The sequence below is a fragment of the Vombatus ursinus genome, unplaced genomic scaffold, assembly GCF_900497805.2.
Source record: "Vombatus ursinus unplaced genomic scaffold, bare-nosed wombat genome assembly UNPS02014799.1, whole genome shotgun sequence".
Lineage (NCBI taxonomy): Eukaryota > Metazoa > Chordata > Mammalia > Diprotodontia > Vombatidae > Vombatus > Vombatus ursinus.
This window is the reverse complement of record NW_020954577.1, coordinates 27075383-27100150: the sequence shown is the minus strand read 5'-3', so window position 1 is coordinate 27100150 and position 24768 is coordinate 27075383. Positions and strand designations below refer to the sequence as shown.

Genomic DNA, 24768 nt, shown 5'->3' with positions numbered 1-24768 from the left:
CTACAATAATGCCAGAAAGAAAGACTGGTCACAGACTGTGAAGAGCTCTACCGATGCTAAACAGGACTTTTGTTTTTCATACTAGAGATAACAGGGAGCCGCTGGAGTTTATTGAGCATGTATTTGACAGGGTCAGAACTGTGCTTCAGGAAGCTAGGTATAGAAATAATTTGGCAATTGAGTAAAAACTAGGACATGAGGAAGACAGTTTTCCACTTTTATTTTAAGAGTGGAATACAGTTATGTCATTTTTCACCTTTGCAATTAAGGCATGTTACACATTAAAAACTACAGACACATAAGACAGACAAAAAAATTCTATACCTACATGACAATCAATACAAAATCCGATACATCCAGGATGGGAGGTAGCATCTTCTTTATATGGTGTGATCACCTTTGTAATGTTTCATTTTCAGTATGAGAAATGGCAGATAAGTGTCTCAAATGTAAATGATGAATAGACTGATTTTGCATAATAAGTATGCTTATAAATGAGAAAATGTCAAAGTTATATTTTGACAAGTCAAAAATTTGTTCAGAAAAGGTTTGGGATGATGAGGTATAATACCTTTTGTTATCTCATACCTAAGTATTATGATGAACAATAGAAAAATGCAGGAGTCACTTATGAAGAAGTTAATTTTTTTTAAAAGGTGATTATATATTAGCAATTTTTTTAAGAAAAAATGACGATGGAAGAAGTCACCAGAATATAGCAGCCAATGCTTAACACCAATAGTTTATGTTCAAATAGTCAAATCAAGATATATTATCTCTTTGATCCTCAAAATCTCTACGAGGTAGATAGGGAGGTAGGGCTGCTTCTTAAAGGAATAAAACTTTGAAAAAGAAGATGCCGTCGATTTCTAGAAGAGCACAGACCTGATGTGAAAACTGACTGACCTTGTACTAAGAGATGGGAGAGCATCTCCTTCTACATATCTTAGAACTGCCAACCCTAGAAGTGAATTCTCAAGAAAAGTATAAAAATATTTTTAAACCTGGCACAAGGATCCAGGTTTAACTCCATCTCTCCTGACTCTTAGAGAATCACTCTATTCCATAAAAATACTATAAAACACTAAATCAGCATGAGGCAGTCAGAGACAAGTTTAAAAAAAAAAAAGCAAAAACCACCTTGTAATGGCTTGAAATAATACTGTCCCACGCCTTGAATAATTCATTGTAAAGTGCATTGAGGTTTGCTTTAGTCTGGGTAATTCGTGCTTTTCATTAGCACATGTTCTTATGACAGAAACCACTTGCTACCTTTGTCCATGGAGAAGGAAAACATTGGGGGAAAGGGTTGTTTTTAAACTAAACGTGTCTCCACTCGATGAGTGCCTTGAGAACGCATTTCCCCCGATGAGAGACGTTTCCGCTTCTTTTATATCCATTGCTCTTTTGTAGAGCTCAGCAGCCTTTTCAAAATCTCCTCTTTCGTAGCTTAAAGAAAATTAGCAGAAGTTTAAAAAACTGCAATGGTACCATGGCCATTTAAAGAGTCTATAGGACAAGGGGGTGATGTGGACAATAAAGCTGGGAATAAGAAATCAACTGATGGTGAGCTGCTGATCAAGTATGTTTATTCACTCAGAAGGATGAAAGAAAAGAAGTAGCCTCCAATCCCGCAGCCTCCTTTCTCCTAATGGGAGCCTATCCCTGGGCAAAGCTGGATACATTGAGAATGGGAGGGGCCCTGTCTAGTCCAGCAGCACAAATGTAGGAAATACATGGAGGGCATGGAAACCAGGTTTTTAAAAAACAAGTTTTGAAAAAAAAATTTTTTTGCTGATGCCTTTTGTGTTAATGTCACAGTCATTTCTTGATAGGTTCCCCAACCCTCCATTCTGTGACAAAGAAAAGCTGTCACACAAATGATGAATCTGTTGGGACATCATGGTTCATACTCCAATCTCATCAACAAGGAGATTTTTCACTCAAGCTCCACACATTAGCCTGGTGGACACCAAAGAGCTTGTGTCATCTATCCTAACACCAGTTACAAATTTAGGGTGGAAAATAATAAATACTGGTGACTTGCCTTCCACTACCATCAGTTTGTAAAATTATGTTACCTGGGGGAGCGGGAATAATTATTTTCTCCAGCCACCCTCAAATGTATTTGTCAATAAATTTTCTACATTCACTTGTAAAGTGTGCAAAAAAATTAAAAACATCTTATTTTTCCTCCACAAGAATCCAACTATGTGAGGGAAAAGGATAACAGTCTTACCTCAGCACAGCCAAATTTTTTAGCGTTTCACCCACTCGTGGGTGCATCCGACCCAGGCTATCTTCATAAATCTTTAATGCTCGTTCATACAATGGCAAGGCTTCAACAGGCTTTTTCTTGAAGTAAAGAAATAATCATATTGCTTGCTAATATATGATAAATATACTGAATTGCTGAAATGAATATTCATGCATCAAAACAAGTTGAGTTACTTTAATATGCATTTGAAAAAAAAATTTTTTTTTAAAAAAAATACTTTTACTAAGAGAATAAACAGTTTACTAATTAGGAGTATGGTAAGGCTACTGGATGAGGAATCCTGGGTACCAATCCTAACTTATTTACTGATCTGACCTTAAATCAATCAGATAAGTTTTCAGTTTTATTTGCCTTGTCTGCAGAATGTAGACAATAACTCCTGCCCCTTCCCTTAACTTTTTCTTCCATCACTTCAACAATCTCTGATTCCATCTGTGTGGGTACTCCCCTCTTTATCAACACAGAGGGCAAAAGCTCTATGACTTGATAGAGAGTCTCTGAGAGTGGCTACGGGCAGGTCAGAGCTGTGCACACTATTCTGAGAGGATGAACCTCTCTGAACTCTGACCAGGACTGGTCCTTCAATGATGGATGTTGAGCCCAGCACTGGCTCTGTACTCCAGGTCTCCTCAACTCTGCAAGAGTTGCTAAACCTTGTGCTCTGTTAGCATTTCCTTCAAGAACCCGCAGTCACTTGCCTCCAAATGGGGTCACAAAGAATCAGACATGACTGAAACGACTGAACATCTGAAAGATAGCATTAGTGTATTATGGTGAACAGAAAAGAGGACTGGACTTGAAGTCAGAAGTTTTGGGTTTGGCTCCAGGGTCTGCCTGAATCTTGGCTCCTTATGTGCCTTTAATCACTCTGAGCCTCAGTTTCCTGGTGTGTAAAATGAGATCACTATTGTCTGTACAATTGTCTGCTCTCACAGGACTGCTATGGGAATCAAATGAAATAAAGTGTGTGAGGGGGCTTTTTAGACCAGAAAGTACTATGTTTGTAGAAGCTACTTCTACTATAATTATTTTAAAAGGCCTTTAAACTAAAAGGTTCCTTAATGCTATTCCAAAAGACATATCAAAAAATTTTAGTTCTCTTTAAATTATTTTGACTTTAAACTTCCTTTGCCCAAGCTACATTTCTTTTAAATGTACTACATATTCCATCAGATTGGAAAGGCTTAAGGTACCAGCCTGGCAACAGTTCAGAGCTGCCATATTTAAGGACCAAATGAGCTAAGTTTGAAGAGGCCTGTCAATGGGACATTGTCTACCAGATGATGAAGGATTTTTTTGGCTTGTCTGCTACTTTGGGCTGCATCAGAGAACACATACAATGAAGGCAACATGGATCTTTTGACATGTACTACAAATTGAGGGATTTGTAGAAGTTAAAAAGTCATGGAACTTACCATTTGGCTATAAAGGACAGCAAGGTTCACCAAGGCAGTAGCTACACTAGGATGTTTTGGACCAAAAGATTTCTGACGTATTTCTACAGCCAATTCATATAACGGCACAGCCTTATCAAGTTTCCCCTATAAAATAAGAAATGTGAAGGAAGTAAATTACATCATGTAATTAAATAGCTGCCTTTTTTTTTTTTAAAAGGAAGCATATTATAGGGGACAAAAAAACCTCATCATAGAATTATCTCCTGGCTCACTGCTCAAGGTCAATTATGAATATTTAATAAATTTAGTAATTTTCCTCAACTATTATTAACATTACATTCATTTCTTAATTCAGCAAATATTTATTAAACACCTATATCATGTGCAAGCAATGTACTGCATGCATGCTAGGGACACAAAGATAAAATCCAAAACGGTTCCTGTTCTAAGAAAAACTCACATCCTACTGCCTCACATCCAGGGATAAATGAGACTGGGCAAGGGGGATGAGAGCTCAAAAAATATTTTACAAGTTTCAGGCTTATAGCGCCCCACATGCCTGGAACACAGTAGAGTGGTATGATGTCAAGGTCATTTGACATTTCCAAGGATTTGTTGGCATGTTCCTGAATATGCTGGTGCTCAGTGCAAATGGAAGCCCTACATACGAGGAAACATTGTAAATATTCATTATAATGTAGTTATGGGTAAGTGTTTTGTTTCCAGCTGAAAGGAGGGTAGGACACTGGTCTGAATTTGCTATATCATCTACAGGATTGAAATGTGCAAACATCTGACTAATTCTTAACTTTCCTCCCCTTGAATAGGTATCACTGTAGAAATGCCTAACTATCAAGAACTCATCTATTTATTTACTGTATTTAATTCTTTACTAGTAGAATTTATTCTGGTTTCCTTCTTTATGTATTTTGAATCAAATGCTTCTCACAAGTTGGGAGAGTACATCACCTGGCAAAGAAACCCCCTTTGGCATTCATTTGATATATTTAAATACAATCCCTACAGAAGAAAAAGGGTGGTTTCAGCCAACTGTTACTTAAATGGCAAATTAGGATCACATGTGTGATTCTGACAAAAAATCAAAATTAACTTTCCTTCAGATAAGTGACATGTGAAGACTCCATTCATGAAACAGAATTGAGAGTGGTCACAGACATTAAATATATGGATTTTCCACTAAGACACTCACCTCCCTCTCCTCCTCCTCAATCTCATCATCAGCTTTGTCAGGGTAGGTGCCATGTCCTCATCTTTCATAAGAAACCTGCTGATCTGGCTCTGCATGGAGTTGGGAGTTATGGCGCAGGCTGCAGGCTACGCTACTGGGCCTAACATGTTCTAGCACCAGGTGTGTTCATTTCACAATATTATTGATTCAATGAGAAAAAGATTATGTGATAAAAAATGCTCAAGTAACAGAAGAGGCTGCTTACACCCTACCTCGAGGGGTCTGTACAACTGAATGTTTTACAATGTATGTGGCTGGCCCTGCTCTACTTTCTACTTTGGTTGCGGAGTCACAGTTCTTTCTCATTCCATGTCAGTAGAAGACAAGTACCAGCAGGTCCTCCCCTAAGGCACAAAGGCCTCAAGTCTAAGTCCAGGGATAGCCCAGGTGTTGTCCTGAGGATGGGCTCATTGGTGGACTGACTGTGCGCTGATCTATTTTTTGGCTACCATGACTCTCAGAGACCATCTAGTAAGTCACAGACAGGGGGTGGGAAATCATAGACACTTCTTTCCGTACTTTAAGGATCTGGACTACAGCTGAAGAAAAATTGTAAAGATATCATTTAAAACTGGGGCCATGGCCTAAAATCATCATGCTGGTAAAAAAAAAGAAATGCTACTATTTATAACATACACTTAAGAAAAACTTCTGTTGTAAATTGTGAATCATTCTATGGACCTCTGAGATCTCATCTAATTAAAGAAGGGGTCTTCTACATCTCATCTAAATCCTCTTCTTACAAATGAGGAAATTGAGGCCCAGGAAGATTGTGTTCACAGATGGTCAACGGCAAAGCTGGACTCGCGGGCCAATGTGTTTTCCCCTGTCACAACGCCGCCATTTTGTGAGGGCTCAAATCACAAATGCACTTTTGTCTATCCATCTACTTGACAGAACAGAAAATCCCTGCTACGTAACAGCCCAAAGACAAGTTATTTATCAAAGAGAAGTGACATCGTTTATTTGACAGTACTGGTGATTTAAATGGAATATTCTGAAACACAGAACCTTTGCAGACAAAGTAAGCATGATTGAAACCAACACAGACCACTTTCTTGTACAGGATCGCGAGATGCTTCCCCGTGTACGCCAGCGAAGGGTGGTCGGGGGCCAACGCTCGCCTCCTGATGTCCAGGGCTCGCTCATAGAGTTCCTCTGCCTCTGCATACTGCTTCTTCTCGTTGTAGAGAGCGGCCAGGTTGTTCAGAGACTGCGCACAGTCAGGGTGGTCTGGGCCCAAGACTCGCTCCCTCATTTCTAAGGAGCGCTTCAGAAACAGATCAGCGGCCCTGTGAACAGCAACAACCCAAATGGTCTTTAAGGAAATCAATGGGTTCGATCTGTACAGTGAAGCTCTTGTAAGGCCACATCTACTGGGTGAAATGAAGTGGAATATCAAGCAAATATTTTTATATTTTAATACAGTAAGACAGTTTAGAGAACTTAGACCAATATCCTGCCCTCCCACACAAAAAAGCTACCCCAAAATAACTGTTTTCCTAAAAGCAAATTGGGGGTCATGAATCACCTAAACAATGGCCTCAATGTTTCACTTCACAACCTATGTGACATATACCAGCTTTGCATAAGATTTTAAAATGATTTTAAAACAAAGGTTCTTTAAAAATCAAGTCCCTCCTTTGGGAGACAGTTAAAAAAATCCAAATTCAATATTTCCAAAATATCTAATTGCTAATGGATCTTAATATAGTGGCCTAAAATGTTTTTAATATTTTCTCAAATCCAAAGGTTTCAATGAGTTAATTTTTTTCTGTAGTACAAATAAGGTACCAATATAAACCCCTTTCCTAACAAGTAAACTAAAAGGGGGAAATGATAGACTTAAAAATGTCCTTGTTATTAATTACTAATTCTATATTAGCCCCAAGTGTTCTTTTGGTCATAGTTTCAGATAATAGAATTTCCCATCTGAATTCATTTTTCATGAACACATTTAATGTATTTTCAATAGCTTATTTGATTCAACAGCCAATATTGTACCCATTGGGAGAGTGGGAAAACCTTTATTTGGGCTAATGTTTTTCTAAAGGATGTGCCTAATTAAGGGTGGAGGGATTCAGCACAAGCAGACTGACCACAGCAGCTCATTAAAAGCCCCTAACCAAGCCACAGGAAGGATTGGGTCAGTATTGGAAGACAGAGCAGTCACATGGATGAAATGATAGATGCATCAGATATTTAAGTATTTTTCTAAGTATGCTCATATAACTGAGTTTTTTTCCTTTAATTATCATTTACCCCCTCCACTGATATATTAAAAAGATGGCAGTCTTTGTTTTGTTAAGTACTATGCATTCAGCATATTGAACAAATACTTTTTTCAAAGTTAAATACTTAGACCAAGGGGCCAAAATACTGAATGGAACCTGTTATTCAGTTGTGCAGTTGTGTCCGACTCTTCTTGACTCCATAGACCATATATATCTCCAGAAGGTTGAGATCATGTTCATTGCTTCCATGACACTATCCATTCATCTCATCCTCTGCTGTCTCCTCCTTTTGCCTTCAATCTTTCCCAATATCAGGGTCTTTTCCAATGAGGCCTCTTTTCTCATTATGAGGCCAAAGTATTTAAGCTTCAGCTTCAGTATCTGACCTTCCAGTGAACGGCCTGAATGTCTTTTAAGTACTGACTGATTTGATCTCCTTGTTGTCCAAGGGACTCTCAAGTCTTCTCCAGCACCACAACTGTGGTGCTCAGTTTTCCTTATAGTCCAACTCTCACAACTATGCATTGCTACTAGAAAGATCATAGGTTTGATTATATGGACCTTTGGTCAGCAAGGGGATGTCTTTGCTTTTTAGCATGCTGTCCAGATTTGTCACATCTTTCCTTCCAAGGAGCATCTTTTGATTTCATGGCTGCAGTTGTCTTCTGCAATGATCTTTGAACCTAAGAATATAAAATCTGACACGGCTTCCATTCTCCTTCTATTTGCTAGGAAGTCATAGGACCACAGCTGTCAAGATCGTAGTTTTTTCAATGTTAAGCTTCAAGCCAACTTTCACACTCTCCTCTTTCACTGTCATCAAGAGGCTTCGTAATTCTTCTTCACTTTCTGCCATCAGAGTGGTATTGTCTGCATATCTGAGCTTGTTGATGTTTCTCCCAGCAACTTTAATTCTGTTTTTTGATTCATCCAGCCTGATACTTTGGACGACACATGCTGCATGTAAGTTAAATAAGGTGACAATATACAGCCTTGTATATCCTTTCCCAATCTTAGTTGTTCCACATTTGGTTCTGTTGCTTCTTAACCCATATACAGATTCCTTAGGAGACAAGTAAGATGATGTGGTACTCCCATCTCTTTGAAGACTTGCCACATTTTGTTGTGATCCACACAGTCAAAGGCTTTAACATAGTCAATGAAGCAGAAGTAGACATTTTTCTGGAACTCTCTTGCTTTCTCTATAATTCAGCTAATGTTGGCAATTTGGTCTCTAGTTCCTCTGCTTCTTTGAAAACCAGCCTGCACTTTTAATGATTCTTGGTTCACATAGTATTGAAGCCTAGCTTGCAGAATCTTAAGCATAACCTTGCTGGCATGTGAAATGAGTGCAACTCTTCAGTAATTTGAACATTCTTTGGCACCGTCCTTCTTTAGGACTGGCACATAAATTGATTTTTTCCAATCCAGTGGCCACTGTTGAGTTTTCCAAATTTGTGGGTATATTGAGTGCAGCACTTAAACAGCATCATCTGGATCATCTGTCACCTCCCCTAGCCTAATGGTTAGCAATGCTTCCTAAGGCATTGACGTCATTCTCCAGGATGTATGGCCCTAGATCAGTAAACACACTATCATAGTTATCAGCGATGTTAAAATCTTCCTTAGTGTATTCTTGCCACCTCTTCTTAATCTCTTTTGCTTCTGTTAAGTTGTCTTTTCTCATGCCCGTCTTTCGGAAACATTCCCTTCATATCTCTAATTTTTTTGAAGAGATCTCTTGTCTTTCCCATTCTATTGTCTTCTTCTATCTCTTCACGTTGCTCATTTAAGAAAGCCTGATCTGTCCTAGCTGTTCCCTGGAATCCTGCATTTAGTTGGGCTTATCTTTCCTTTCTCCTTTACCTTTCACCTTGCCTCTTCCTCAGCTATTTGCAAAGCCTCATCAGGCAGCCATTTTGCTTTCTTGCTCTTCTTTTTCTTTAGAATGTTTTTTTGTTGCTGCCTCCTGTACAATATTATGAACTCTAAGGTATTATATCTACCAAATCTAATCTCTTAAATCTGTTCAGTCCTTCCACTTCATATTTATAAGGGCTGTTATTTAGGTCATACCTATATGGTCTGATGGTTTTCCCTACTTTCTTCAATTTAAGTCTGAATTTTGCATTAAGGAGCTCATGATCTGAGCTGCAGTCAGCTCCAGGTCTTGTTTTGACTGACTGTTTAGAGTTTCTCCACCTGTCAGATTACATAAGTAATCTGGCATTCATTTAAACAGCCTCCCAGTATGGATGTAAGAGAAACTTCCTTATGTATTATTACATGGCTACCTAGAAGCTAAAGCCCAGAGTGTCTACTTATTTTTTTGATCAATGCATTACTTACTCAAGATTATTTTGTAGATAATAGAGAACACCCAGCTCATTGAGGGTTCGAGCATTATCTGGTGTGTCTTTGCCTAATGTAAGTTCTTCTAACTGTAGGGCTCGTCGACGTAGGAGGGCAAATCCATACTAAAGCACAAAGAAAAAGCCAATTTGTCATCAGCTTATTTTGAAGCAATGCACAGTTGTTTATTCATCATGCTTTCTTTTGCCTTTAAAGGCAACTACAATATTTAAGTCATGTCTAATTTAAAATTATTATTCATTAAAAATCATTCACATCCAAGTATTTTCATCACTCATGTTTCATTAAAAATGCTTATGTGAAAGCACATGATGGTGTTTCAGAAAACAATTTGCCAGCACGCTATGTTTCATTTGTCTTTTCTTTTTAAAAGGGCAGAATTAGAATTATAGGGCTGGCCACCTGACTGCCCATTCAGGATTTTTGCTTTTTTTGTTTTTAAAGTCTGAACTTAACCACTACAATAAAAGACAGAACAATTTAAAAATAAACAGAATTACAAAAACACTCACTAAGTCATTCCTATTTAATTAAAATCAGACATGGACTGTTTCAAACCATGCTAAACAACTCCCAGGTGAGAAGGGCTTTGAGGTTTTTAGAGCACATTTCTTACAACCTTTTAAGGTAGACAGCAAAAGTATTATTATTATTATTTCCATATTAGACATATGAAAATTGAGGCTTAAATTAAAATACTATGCCTAATTTAAAAAAACTAATTGACAAAATTTTTTAAAATTGTGTTTATGTGTAGAGGAAGAATTTTCTTCTTGCTCCCTTATAATTTAAAATGCAAAGATCTTGATCAGGCTTTTGTTTAAGGAGACCTTGCTTCTTTATTCTCTCTGAATATTCTTCAGTCACATTCTAACTCAACATCCAAAAGGGTTTCATAGTTCTTTCTTGACTGAACAACTTACTGCCCACCAATAGTCATACTCCTTGAGGATGATGAGGACCTTAACTGAAAGGCTTTAACTAACACTTCAAGAATACAAAAAAATCAAGTCTTTGTGAAAGGAAAAAGCCTATGATGCTCTATGTGAGATCAGTTTTTAATTATTCTTAGGGTTTCAAATACATAATAAAACAAAACTTCATTTCCTTACCAAATTGCCTTTTCTCCTTGCAACTTTCTGTCGGATTTTAAAGGACTTTTTCCTTAGATGTTCAGCTTGTTCATATCTAAGAAAGTAATTTAGAAGAAAAATAAGCTAAAAGGAACAAACATAGGTTCAAACACATCACTGGTAAAAATGAAATATTTCAAAATGCATACATGAAGAAATATTTTTGGTTACTAAGTAATGCAGAGCTTTCATCTAATGAAAATGCTTATGAAATTTCAAAGTTTCTCATCTCATAAAACCAAAATCTGGCTCTACAATAATGCCTCAGGAAAAAAAGGAATTTAACTTACTGAATAGGAATAGCCTCCAGGGCTTGAGTTTTTTTTGTGGGGTGGGGGGGGGGAGAAGGGAGGATGTTTTGTATTATCAGTGCCCAGAACATAGTGATGCTTAATAAATGTTTCCTGAATTAGTCTTGCCAGGGACCTTAGATTTCATCTGATTCAACTCTCCCACATCAAAGGAGAGCAGCAGGCGGCATCGACTCGCCCGACTGTTCAGCGGCAGACTCGGGGCTAGAACCCAGGTCTGTTATTTCCCATTCAGTGCATCACGAGAGTCCTATTCACTTCACAGCAACAGTGGATCACCCAAGTGAGTTATAACCACTAGTTTCAGGTTGACTTGGTCAGCCCTCCCTGTGCATACTGCAGCGTTTTTAATTGGGTCGGAAACTTGCCCTACAGTATCTCTCAAGGCAAAATGAAAGTTTCAACTTGTAGCACTAATTAGACCGCTGTTGAACACAATGTGGTTCTTGTTCAATACTGTTACTCCATGTAAATTCATCCTAAGAAATTCTACCTAAACACACTGAATACACAAGTTATAAAAATCAAGAAACACACACGGACCATTCATGTCCTCATCACCCGTCCCCACTCCCCACCCTATAATGTATTTATTAAAATACAAACCAACCCAAAGCTCCTCCCCTGACATGGCAAAACCATCAGCTTCATTCTTACTTGTTTTGTTTCTGATACAAGGTTGCAAGTGCATCAAGCTCCCTGGCAATAAGAGGATGTTCGGAACCATAAGCATTCTCCAGGATTTCCAGGGCTTGTTTATACAGCTGTTCAGCATTGCCAAATTTTTTCCACTGCACATAAACGCTTGCCAGCTGGTGGAGGGACTGGGCCACTCGGGGGTGATCTGGATCCAAAGCTGTTTCTCGGATTTCTAAAGACCTCTGCAAGGGAACAACAGCCTGCCCACCACCCCGCCCCCAAAAAATCAAATTAAAATTGAGAACTCTTAGAAACCTGCTTTCTAATGGATACTTTCTAATGAACAACAGCCTGACCCCTCAAAAGAAAATCAAAATAAAACTAAAACCTCTTAGAAAACTGCTTTCTAATGAACTATTTCACACTACAGGTGGATCAGAATAAGGGGAAGGGGAAAGGATTATCCATTGAGTCACCCTTACCTGACTGAGAAGGCCTAGGTCCTTGAGAAACCGACCTAGGGTTTCATAGAGATCAGCTAAAGACATCATGCTTTCTTCTCCCTCACAGTTTTTCTCATACTGCTTCAAGGAATCAAAATACTCGGCAGCCATGGATCCCTTATCTCTCCCAACAAGCTGCCAATAGCTCAGCAACTCGGCAAAGTGTCCTCTGTTTTAACAAAATCATTTAATAAGAAACCACAAACACATGCACAGAGACACCGACAGATAGACACAGACACCCACAATAGCTTGAAAACAAAATCCATACCAAATCAATGTCAATCTTGTCTGAGATTTAGCTTTTTTTTTTTCCAATTATGACATGACATACAGAAGCTTATCCTGGCTACCTACCCACTTTACTGTAATTCAGTGGCTGCTTTGTACTAAATAGTAAATGTGGGAGAACCGTTGCTAAGAAAACAACCAACTCCACGCTTTGTTTAATAATGAAAGCCACAACAAGTAAATGGCAATTAAAAGCATTTACATGAAGAAACCCAGCCCCTCGACTAGTCAAATGCAGATGTGCTCAGAGAAGGATCATGTAGTGACATCAACACATTAAGCTGACATCCAACATCTAGGGAGTCAAGAGTCAGGCTCACTCTTAATGTAACTGATGGGTAAAAGAACACCGTGGACTAATGAAGCTGAGAAAAACAATGGGCTCTAAATGAACTCCTAGTCTGCATTTTTTACTACCAAGCGGCAAGACGAAAGAAAACATGTTTCTTCTGCAGATGATAGGTTCAAGGGAGACTTGCCATTCTCCAATGGAGGATGCATTAAAATATATACAGGCAGGAAAAAAAAATCAATTAAATTAGTGGCCATAACGAAGTAAAAAGTTAACCTGAAGAAAGGTCACTAGAGAGGAGGGAAAAAAAAAACCATTCAAATCCAAGCATTTAGATTTGTAAGGATGATGGGGAAGAAAAATTCTGATATTCATAATGAGTCACAAGTTGTAATGTCAGTAATACAGTCAATATTAAAAATAAGCATGGCACTAAATAAAATAGATGTAACAGAAAAACCTCAAAGTAAATGACCATTATGCTCATTATTAATCAGGATTGATTTAGAATACAGCACTCAGTCTCAAAAACTTAAATCTGAAACATAGGAAGGAAGGAAAGGGAGGATATAAGCATTTATTAAACACCTATTATGTGCCAGGCAATGTACTAAGTGTTCACAAATATTGACTCATTTGATCCTTACAACAATCCTGGGAGGTAGACGCTATTATTATCCCTATTTTATAGTTGAGGGAAGGGAGGCAAACAGAGGTTGAATGACTTGCCCCAGGTCACACACATAGCAAGTGCCTGGGGCTGAATTTGAACTGAAGTCTTCTTGATCCAAGTCCAGTGCTCTAGCCACTGCACCATGTGGGGGCCTTTACACATAGGATTAGAGCTATAAGGGACTGTGAAATCTTGTCCTTTTAGCTCGTCCAGTACTTCTTAACCTGGGTTCTGGACGCTTACTTTAACAAATTGGATAATTACATCTTAATATAATTGGTTTCCTTTGCAATGCAATATAATTTATCTTATGCATTTAAAAACATTCGTCTGGGAAGAGCTCCAGAGGCTTCCTCAGACTCTGCAGGGCAGTGACTCCAAAAATGCCAAGAAATCCTTCCTGCTCTTGTCCAACACCCTCATTTTGTAGAGGAAACAGGGGCCCAGAGAGTAGAGACTTGGCCAGGGTCACACAGGACATAAGTGCTAGAGCTGGGATTTGATTCCTACACTCACAGAACATGAATGGTGCCTCCTCTGGGCTGTGCTGAGATGTGGAAGAATGTCAGCCTCTCCCTATCCTGACCCTGTGATTTTATGAACCAGTTAATCTCGTCTTCTTACTCTTCCTTTTGGGGAAACCTGGCCATAATGCAGTTTTCTACATGCAGTGGATAGAGTGCTGGGCCTGGAATTAGGAAGACCCATCTTCATGAGTTCAAATTTGGCCTCACTTACTAGCTGGGTGACCCCTGCAGGTCACTTCACCCTGTTTGCCTCAGTTTTCCTCATCTGTAAAATGAACTGAAGAAAGAAATGGCAAACCACTTCAGTATCTCTTCTAAGAAAACCCCAAATGGGATCACGAAGAGTCGGACATGACTGAAAATGACTGAGTAACAATAACATTTTCTATAAATGTCTCCACTGGGATTTGTTTACTAGAATCCCAAAATGCCAGAATGATACTGATTTTAAAACACATTTGTTTTTTAAAAATCTATTTCAAATCCAAACTCACTAAGATCCACTTTCTCCTTACCTTTTATAAAGATTCTGAGAGACAAAGAGGTTGAGCAGACATTCATGCAACTTCTGTTTGTTGCCCTGTTGTTGGAAAAGCCAAGGGAGTTCGTCCGCACACCTCCAGGTCACTCGGGCTTTACTAAGGATAGGAGGGAGAGGATACTCAATGAAATCGGCAAATGATGTATTTGGCTCCCCTCCAGTGCAGTAGTGGAGGGTACATACATCTTCTCAGACCGTGGAGGGAGTGGCACGGTGATGAAGTCATGGATTTTTAAGGCAGTGAAGTATATTAGTTCAAAGGAAATAAGTTATTTAGAAATATATCCTGACTCTCTATATTAGCCAGTAACTAAGATAACACCAGGAACCTGAACCTAATGTCTCCTGCATCAAAGATCAAGGCAACCACAGTAATCGGCTATACCCTGAACAAAAGCCAATCTAGAAGATTTTTGGAAAAAGCAACAAAGGTAGTGATTATAACATCAAAACAAAAGGCATCAATAAAACTTTTTAAAAAGGGCAACAAAGATCCCCAGGCCCAGGAAAAAAAGCCCCAAACAACAGAAACCAAACCAAACCCTTCCAGTGAAATAAAACACAAACCTGTACTTTTTCTATAACTATTACACTAGAGAAAAATTCAAAATCAAAGTATTTTCTATCCCAAATCCAAATTTCCCCATCTTAAATTTGGTTTGAATCCTTGATCAAATATTGAGAATCTCTCTCTCTCTTATTAATATGACTGCTTCATCTATAAAATGAGGGAATTGAACCAGATGGCCTCTGAAATCCATTTAAGCAGCAGATCTAGGAAGGATCCTCTCATTTTTATCCATGTGGTAAACTTCTGGCATAGAAATCTTCTTTACCAAACTATATCAGCAACTCCTAAGAAGCTTAAGGTCTTTGAAAACTGTCTGGGGCACAGAGAGGTTAAGTTATGCCCAAGGTCACACAGCCAGGACGTGTCAGAGGTACGACGTGCAGATAAGTCTTCAGGACTGCAAAGGTGGGCTCTAACCACTACGACGTGCTTCCTCTCCTCTGAAAGAAGGCTTACATTTTAGAGTATCGGTAATTTGATACTTTGGGCATTTATAGGGCAAGGAATGGATTTGAATTTGTTTGCCACTAACAAGTTCTGAAACTATAAAACCTCACGAAAAAAATGATGTTTGTTACCCACAGTTCACAACAGAAGTCAGAGAAGGACCAGACTGAAGATCTTAAATACCTTAGTTGCGAAGTGAAATATTCTATTAGCTTTTCTCTATACGTGGAAATAGCTTGACTTTCTTCCATGTATTCTAATCTCACTGTTTCCCAAGCCTAGGAAAAGATAAATAAATTATGGCATTTTATTAAGTGATATTCATATTTACATATGTGTTATCTTCCTTATTAGATTGTGAGCCCCTTGAGGGCAGGGACTGTCCTTTACCTCTTTTTGCATTCCCAGTGCTTAGCACTGTGCCTGATATATAGTAGGCATTTAATAAATGTTTATTGATATGGTTGACACTTATCTGTCATGGAATCTTTTTTTAAAAGGAATTATAATTCCAAATTCATCACTGTAGTACTACAGAAAATAGTCACGAAGCTGTATTTTTTGTTTTTGTTTTTTAGCAAGTACTATACGCCATATAATAGTGATATTCGATAAAATACGTCCATTTCAACATTTATTTTAGTTAAAGAAAGGATTAATTCAAACTTTAATTCACGTGTGAAAGGTCTCAGATATATGGAAGGCAATGTGATACAATGTATAGAAGACCATCTTTGAAGACAGGAAAACCTGCATTCTTGTCTTTGATACATTCTAGCCATGAGAACACATACAAGCGACTTAGCCACCCAATGTCCCATATAACTCGTAAATTGGGAAAGAGTTACTAACTGCATCAGCATAGAGAATCTCTACACTGGGAGTTCCTTACGTCAATGAAATCACAGGTTCAGTGTTGGAGAAGCATTAAAAATACAAAGTAAACTATGAAACTGAAAATAAAGGAGAAAGCAAAGCTGTAAAATGAGACCGAATAGATTAATAATAAAAATACGAGTACAATACAAAAACACGTTCTTAGTAATAGAAATCAACCATGAGGTTACTTGTATGCAGAACAAATGAGAATGAAAAAAAAATCCTAAAAATAAAAATGTTATTAAAGTCAAGAATATATTTACCTTTTTACACAAATAAAATTTGATAAAATAAAACAGATATTTTGGACAGCGTTAGACTCTATACAATTCCTTTTAAAGTTTACTCAAGTAATAATGATATGTTTTTATTTAATATTTCTAAATCACAGCTTTAATCATGTTGCCTTCCTCTCCCTATCCCCACACTGCAGAATCCTTTGATGGCATCTCTACTGCCTACTGCATAAATTCCTCAGCCTGGTATTCAAGACCCAGCACCTGCCTTTTCCAGCCTTAACAGGCTCCATGTTGTACAATCTGTGTATCTCGACTCCCACTGATCCTTCTGACTGGAATGATTTGTCCTTTCGGTTCTGCACAGACAAATCCTACCCACACAGTTAGGCCCAGATCGAATGGGACCTCCTCTACAAAGCCTTCCCTGATTTCCCTCCACATAGATCTGCCAATAGGAAGTAATCTCTCCTTGCTCCAAGCACCTGCTGCTACTTCCTCAACTGCCCTCACACGGGACACCCTCACTAGACTCGGAGGTTCACCTCATTCATCTTTGGATCCTCCCCTAGAAGGGAGCTCAGTGCCACGCACATCAGAGGCTCTCAACAGATGCTTCTGGTTTTAGAAATCTCAAGGGTTAGAGGTAAAAGTCACTTTGGTGAATATGCAAAACAGACTGCTTACCTGGAGGTGTTGGAACTTGAGTAAACCACAACCATACGTCAGTAAACACATTCTGTGCAAACTATGAACAAGGGATGCCAGCACTGGCCAGGACAGGTCAGGGTAAAGTTCCATCAGCTCAGATTCACTCACTCCATTGTGACTGGCACTGACCAGGCAGAGGATCTAAAGAGCAAAGACCTGACATCATGATTCAGAAGCCTTAGAAATAAGGAAGCCAACTGCTACATAAATCTTTAATCTCAAGAATTGCTTGTTCAAAAAAGTCTATTCCACTGATTTCTCCTGATATGCCAATAAAGCATTCACAAATGTCATTACACTTCAGGAATTTTGTTTTACAAACAGAACTGAAATAACAAAATGCCTTATACTATAATATATATTATATGCATAAAGAGGAAAAAAAGAAACCCAATAAAAATCCCCAATACATTAAATGCAACATTTCAAAAGTTATGATGAATGAATGCACCTCAAAGGAACTACAGTTATCTTAACATTAACTTTCCTAAACAGTGAGCATTTCAAAAGCATGCTATTGAGAGCCTTCTAAGTGGAGAATCCATTTTTTAAGAGGTGAGTTAGCTGGATACCCCTCTTCCATTCAGTCAAGAGCTCATCTATTTAAACTCTTTCCATTCGTGATGCCTTTTCTCTTTAGGCAGTGGTCGTGTGTGTGGCCTGAGGGCATGTGCAGTACAAAGTGTACATGCTGTGAGTTCAGAACCAAGGCTGCAGTGATGTTGTGGGATGCAACACGGGCAAGTGCTGCTAGAACCACCTTGGATTCATTACGTGTTTGATTTGGAATTAATTTTTGGTTGTCAAGTGGTCATGACCCATAGTTTAAGAAGTGCTGATCTAAATCATGCCATCTGCACATTTCAATCAGGCAGATCTAGAATTGTCTGCAGACACTTGGGCAGATTTTACAAATATCTAAGAGGTTGTGAGCTTGCCCACAGCCTGCTAAGCAGCTGAGAAACATCCATGGTAAGCATAAAATCAGGGCAAAGAATTCCCTTCCCCAAATCATTCACTCAGCGACAGGAGGTAGAAGTGAGCAGCCCCTGTCCTGATTTATCATACACAGCTAGTGCCTTCCATCTTTGATTAGTAGAATCAAATGAAGTATCTTTTTTTTTTTTTTTTGGTGAGGCAATTGGGGTTAAGTGACTTGCCCAGGGTCACACAGCTAGTAAGTGCCTTGTGACTGAGACTGGATTTGAACTCACACCCTCCTGACTCCAAGGCCAGAGCTCTATCCATTGTGCCACCCAGCTGCCCCTCAGATGGAGTATCTTGAGATGTCAGTCTGGCTGGGTACATATGGATTTTCCTGGGCAACGCTGATATTAGACGTTTTACCAAACAAATCAAATTGTTATAAGCCCCCACAACAAGCAGGCACATTGTGATTTGCTGGCATTCTTGGATTTACATGAAACATCTTTAATAACAACTTAAAATTAGATAATTAAGCAAAGAACATCTAACTAATTATTAATTAAAGTCACAGAGGACAAAGTATATTTTTTAAAAACAACCCATTTGATGACACTGTGCACTCACCTCCTTCATTAGGTCTCTCTCCTTATCATTTTCCATGGATTCCTGAATTGATCGCAACACCAGCCTATATAAGGACACAGTGTCCTGACACTGGAAACATTGTTGCAAGATTTCATCTATGTTACTGGCTCTACCAGCACTGCTGAAATATAGGAGAAAGGATTAAATTGCTTTTCATGTTATCAAAAAACTTTTATTAATCCTTAGATGGAAAGCAGATTTCATTCCTTCAAATGGCAAAATTTGGTGATAAATATCACTATCCAAAACATATCAGAGCTAACAGCAGAAATCACAAATATGCAGGACACTTCTAAAAAGATTGCTCTGATTCCTAGATGCAAATGGGCAACTACCAAGACACTTGGAAAATAATCACAAGCAGAGCTAGTTAGTGAGCCAGGCAAGTCAGTGGGGGCGGGGAGCAGAGCCCACAAGAAATCAACCTGTAGGCAATGAACAATTTTAGCACATATTATTACATGAATTGAAAATATGACTCAATATTTGTGTTTTTTACTGATGTTCATGACCAGAGTTGGCACATAGGAGTCTTAGTGTAAGAAGTTACAACAAGGGATGCTTTAAAAAATATTACTCTTTACAAATCCACATTTTCAATGGAAAAAAATATGATTCTCTATGATCTTGATTTTGGGCTAAGTCAAGCCCTGTTACAGTACAGGGTCAAAGTGCCGAGTGGATAATACCAGAAGGGGGCAATTTTTAAACCTTCCTCAGATTGTACCAATGAATGACGATTTTAGAGCTAGAAAAGTGAGGCCTTAGACAACAGCAACTAGTCTAAAGGATCCTCATTTTAAAGAAAGGAAACTGTGAAAGATATGCTCAAGGACATATAGCTAAGTAGATAAGGTACCAATAAACATGAAATCAGTTGCCTTATCTAAAAGGAAAGGAATTCAAAATTCAAATGTTAATATTTTAAAGTTAAAGAACATAAAGATTATGAAAATAAAGATAATTTCCAAAGAGATCTGCTATTACAATAAAGGAGCACCACCCCCATCCTCCAGTTAAGCCTTTACCCTTTGTGTCTGGTGTTTACCTGTGTGGCTCACGCTATGGCTAAGCAAATTTTCAAGAGCAATCCTCACCCTGGCCAAGGGTTAGTACTAAAAGGTTAGGTAAATATATTAAATAACATCTAACAGTTCATTAATTACCTCAGGGTTCAGTCAACCATGCAGGCTATTAGTAACTTCTCAGTACTCTGTAGTTACTGTTACAGTAGAGCAATGGCCCACCAGTGTCCTGGAAAGAGTCACCACCATCCCCTCTGATAAACAGTGATGGTGAAGGGCTTCCCAGTTTCACATGCTGATGAAATGGTTTTCATCAAAGAAAAAACATGCAAGAGAGAGTTCTAAGGAAGCACAACTTACCACGTGATCATTTTACACAAAAGGGTGACATACAAGGCGTTGCAGGTTGTAGCAGAACGACAATGTCGCTCTAGTTTCTTTTCCTAGAACAGCATTTTACCAATAAAACAAAACACAAAATCCAACCTGAAATGAAGCAGTCAGAACTGCTGAGGCTTTCAACATCACCAAACAACGGGCTGGGCTGTGTAATCCTGATCAAGGTGACAATTTTTTATTTAAACATTTTTATTTTTATTTTTATTTTTTGGCTAGGCAATGGGGTTAACTGACTTGCCCAGGGTCACACAGCTAGTAAGTGTTATGTGTCTGAGGCCGGATTTGAACTCAGTTCCTCCTGAATCCAGGGCCGGTGCTCTATCCACTGCACCACCAAGCTGCCCCACGTAGTCAATTTTTTTTTAGGCAATTGGGGTTAAGTGACTTGCCCAGGGTCACACAGCTAGTAAGTGTCAAGTGTTTTGTCTGAGGCTGGATTTGAACTCAGGTACTCCTGACTTCAGGGCTGGTGCTCTATCCACTGGGCCACCTAGCTGCACCAACAATTTCTACATGTCAGAATACATTCAGATTTGGTAAAGTTCCCGATTTTATACAATAAAGGAGGTGGATATGCATTTTTTTGGGGGTGGGGTATACCATGTACCCAGACATACGTACGTTCATATTTCCAATTATACAAAAGCATGTGATAACAAATTTATCACTACTAGTTTAGAACAAAATATACTTAACCATGTAGCGGCTAAAACTCATTTTTACTTGTGATAGTGAGCAGTCCCTATCTTTGGTTTAAACAACATTTTCTTTAAGAAAGTGAGATATCTATACTAAAATTAAAGTACGTACCTGCTCTTTAGTCAACTTAATATCTACACAGTTGCATTCTGCAGTAATAAGAGCTTTTGCATCTTTTGAATTTAAAGGATCAAGATGAAGTGTTGGCCACAACCTTATGTTTAAAACAGGAGAGGAAAAAATGATATCCTGGTCCAATGACATACTATGTGCTATCATAATCTACTAGCAAAAGACTAAAATTTTTGATGAGAATCAGAAATTCCATTCTACCTTGGAAACATATGAAATATATCTAGTATCCTATATGCTAATGTTAATTTAATTTGTTTCCTTCTAACATAATTATTTATATCACCGCTCTTAAAAAATTCTCACAATCACACACAGTGCTATGAAATAAAATAGCATAAATACAATATTGCTTAAGGACGATATATTTAGATGGTATTATTCTATATAGTATCTTAAAGCTACGTTAATTAAACACTTACTGGGCACTTGCTATGAGTGAGGCACTGTTCTTAGGGAAACAATGAGAGGTACAAGAGAGTGTATTCTCATTCAGTGATACTTGAGGTCTCCTCTACTGCAGGACGTGAGACTCTGATCTTGAGAGATCACTGTGAGTCCGTATTATGGAAAACTCAAGCTTGCCAACTTGGCCCCCACTGGTCCTCTCACTCCTCATGATAGAAAAAGCACCATTTTCCTTGCTTTGCTTTGCATGACGTATCCAATAGGGTCCCCAAACAAAAATATCGATTCCCAAATAAGGCTATCATTAATAGCTGAAAATATGTATGATAAATTTGGTTTATCAAATACATCAGATTTAATGTTTACCAATTTCACTCTTAAACATCAAAAGTAGAAAATGTTAACTAAGTGCCCACCATTCAATAACCCACACATTCAAATTGACACTCACCACCAATGGGTGAAAAATTAGCCCTGGCAAGAGAAAAATGAGGTGACAGCAGAGTATGGACTGCAGGCCATATTGTCCTGCTAATGTTGATGCTGGCTGGTAACATTAACTGCATCTTGGTGTTACTTGTGAGTAGAAAACAGAAAGAGGAAAATGTTAATTCTTTGTGGGAGCGATTAAAAAAGGAGCAAGAGCACAGGGACAAAAGGGACACGATAATAGGCAAGAGGAATAAAGATGGAAGAGAAATGAAGACTGATATAAGGAAGGAAATTGGCAAGGAGAAGGCTCATAATTTTTCTTGGCAGGTTAGTGAACTTTTTATGGCAGGACAAGTTAAAAAAAGTGATATGTGACACTGCCACTACATACGGAATTGACATATTTATAGCTAGACAATCTGAAAGAATAACTTATCATACCTCCATGCCGGAGGGCAAGTTTCTACATTCACAGACACAATTACTCTCACATTCACGGGCAGGGGATCTATCAGCCATTTCATGTGTTTTTCAACTTGCTTGAAAATACAAAAACAACATCCAATCTATTAGTTCAAATTCACTGAGAATCACTTTCCCAAACCAGAAAAAGGGAAGTCATCATTCAATGTTTTGGACCTATTTTTGAAAAGTTATACCAAAAATTCTATTGAGTACTTCTTGTTAATGATATAATACCTTCCATGTTAAGAGTATTGTATGGTAAAACCACTAGATTCGCTATCTAGAGAGCTCCAAAAGGTGAGGAAATACAAAATCTTTTAATTTAAAATATGGTGAGTAAATCTTACTCACATAGCATAAGTTATCAGAAAAAGTTTTTAGACCAGTCTATAAATACTAAAATATAAACAAATTAGGGATCTATTCAACAACATCAATGGCTTCATTAAAATGACAGACCTTTTCTTGATTAATAATCAGAACAACAATAATCTTTCACCTGCCTGGCTTCCTCCCAGGAAGAAATTATAAAATCAATGGAACAGAAATGCAAATGGCTACTCTTGTCACTGGTAATGGTTTTGCTTCTTTTTCCAGAAAAGGCAGTGCAGGATAGTCGGCAAAGCCCTAGAGTCAGAGTCAGAAGTCGCTGGTTGGAGTCCAGGTTCCACAATTTACAAGCTGTGTGGCAAGTCATGCCATCTATGATACTGTTTCCTCATTTGTAAAATGGTGGTAATACCTGCACTCCCTGCCTGCAGGGGTCCTGTGAGTCAAGAGCTTTGTAAATTGTAGGACAAAGGGAATTACGGTTGGAAGGAACCTCAGATCCTATAGCCAAAGCCCTTCATTTTGTTGATGAGGAAACTGAGATCCAGAGGGGTGACTTGTCCAAGTTTGCACAGATAATGAATGGTGGAGCTGGGATTTGAACCTGGGTCCTTTGAGACTTGTGCTATAAAAGCAGGAGCTCTTATTATTCAAGTTCACCAAGGAGATTATGAACAGAAAGTTGAAACAGTACCTGAATTTGATCTATAGAATCAATAATGATGATAATACTGCCTTGATGACGAGCAGAGAGTTTTTCTAGCCATCGTGGAAACTCCTCAAGGAGTTTACCAGGATCCAATGTTAGCCCAGATACCGACCAGGAATGCTGCATCAGCTGCAAGAAGAGAGACACGCACACATGCACACACACACACACACACACACACACACACACACAAATTAATGACTGCATAATTTGTACAGGCTGTGATGGCCGGCAGAAGATATTTCTATCTGTAGAGACCGAAATGGAGATGTAAAAAGGATAAGCTTCTACAGCCATGAGAGTTATTCACTTAACAAATTCTGAAAGTACCTAAATTATTGTCAAGCACTTAGAAATTAATTATAGCCTGAAATAAGCATTTTGCTCACATGGACAAAAGGTTCCAGTTTACCTTTAAAGTCAGCCGTTTAATTATCGAGGCTGACTCTGAGCTGGTGGACATGGGCCTCCCCACAAAGTGATACAGAATTAGTGTGTTTGGAGAATGCTTTTGCTGCAGCTGAATCCTATAGAAAAGACAAAGTATTTTTTGAGAAACAGTTTTGAAAACTAGCTGTGCTATTCTCCAAAAAAAAAAAAAATCCCCCAAACATCTTTTAAATTAATCTTCTAAGCGTCTTAATTCACAATAAGGAGCCTTATCAAATGCCATCAATCTGTCAGCAGCCACACATTCACAATCTATTTCATTGTGCTGAAATCTGGCTCCTAAGGGATTATGGAATTTAGAGATTCTTTGGAACACTCATCACTTCATTACAGATTCATTTCGACTATAAACTGAAGCAACTCTGAATGTCTCCAGCCAGGATTGTTTAAATTAGAATTTAAAGTATAATTAAAATGAATGATCACCTTTTAAGTAACACATTCTTCTAATGAACTAAAGCCTTTTCTGTGGTAAGAGATAACCTAAGTATTTCCTGAGTGTAAACACAAATTAAATTAAAAGGTTCTGGAAAAAAAGAAATTTTAGCTTTCTATGCAGTGCAATGCAAATAATAACTATGACAGACTCCTTTCTTATGATACCTTGTTCAGCTTATATGCCACAATCAATTAAACTGCAAAAAAATTGTTGGTTAATGTTAAAACTCCAAGGAAAAAGGTGGAAGGCAGCAAACAACATTTTAATAACTCAGCATTAATCATCCGTTTCCTAATTTTGCCATCATTAATTTGGCCCAATTTTCAATGAAATGTAAATTAAAACTAGAATGTGGTAATTCAGTCTAAAATAGCTTCACCAGCTCCAAGAAGGAGCTTATATAAGCCCTCCCCACAAGCTGAT

At 38.2% G+C, this 24768-nt stretch overlaps 1 protein-coding gene across 2 annotated transcripts in view; it reads right to left on the bottom strand.

Annotated features, from left to right (window-relative positions):
- Positions 1–233: 233 nt before the first annotated feature.
- NPHP3 (nephrocystin 3) overlaps positions 234–24768 on the bottom strand; it is a 47974-nt gene continuing 23439 nt past the window's right edge. The window contains exons 11-27 of one of the 2 annotated variants that reach the window (XM_027871907.1): positions 23869–23983; positions 23442–23585; positions 22394–22491; positions 21092–21194; positions 20243–20325; positions 18837–18978; positions 17262–17426; positions 15643–15737; positions 14416–14538; positions 12097–12286; positions 11633–11874; positions 10644–10719; positions 9508–9635; positions 5976–6216; positions 3694–3819; positions 2240–2355; positions 234–1449 (exon numbers count right to left, since the gene is read on the bottom strand). In XM_027871907.1, the coding sequence (XP_027727708.1) occupies positions 1269–1449; positions 2240–2355; positions 3694–3819; positions 5976–6216; positions 9508–9635; positions 10644–10719; positions 11633–11874; positions 12097–12286; positions 14416–14538; positions 15643–15737; positions 17262–17426; positions 18837–18978; positions 20243–20325; positions 21092–21194; positions 22394–22491; positions 23442–23585; positions 23869–23983 (2368 nt within the window). In that variant the 3' untranslated portion in view covers positions 234–1268. The remainder of the gene's footprint in view (positions 1450–2239; positions 2356–3693; positions 3820–5975; positions 6217–9507; positions 9636–10643; positions 10720–11632; positions 11875–12096; positions 12287–14415; positions 14539–15642; positions 15738–17261; positions 17427–18836; positions 18979–20242; positions 20326–21091; positions 21195–22393; positions 22492–23441; positions 23586–23868; positions 23984–24768) is intronic. The other variant, XM_027871908.1, reaches the window with a different exon arrangement.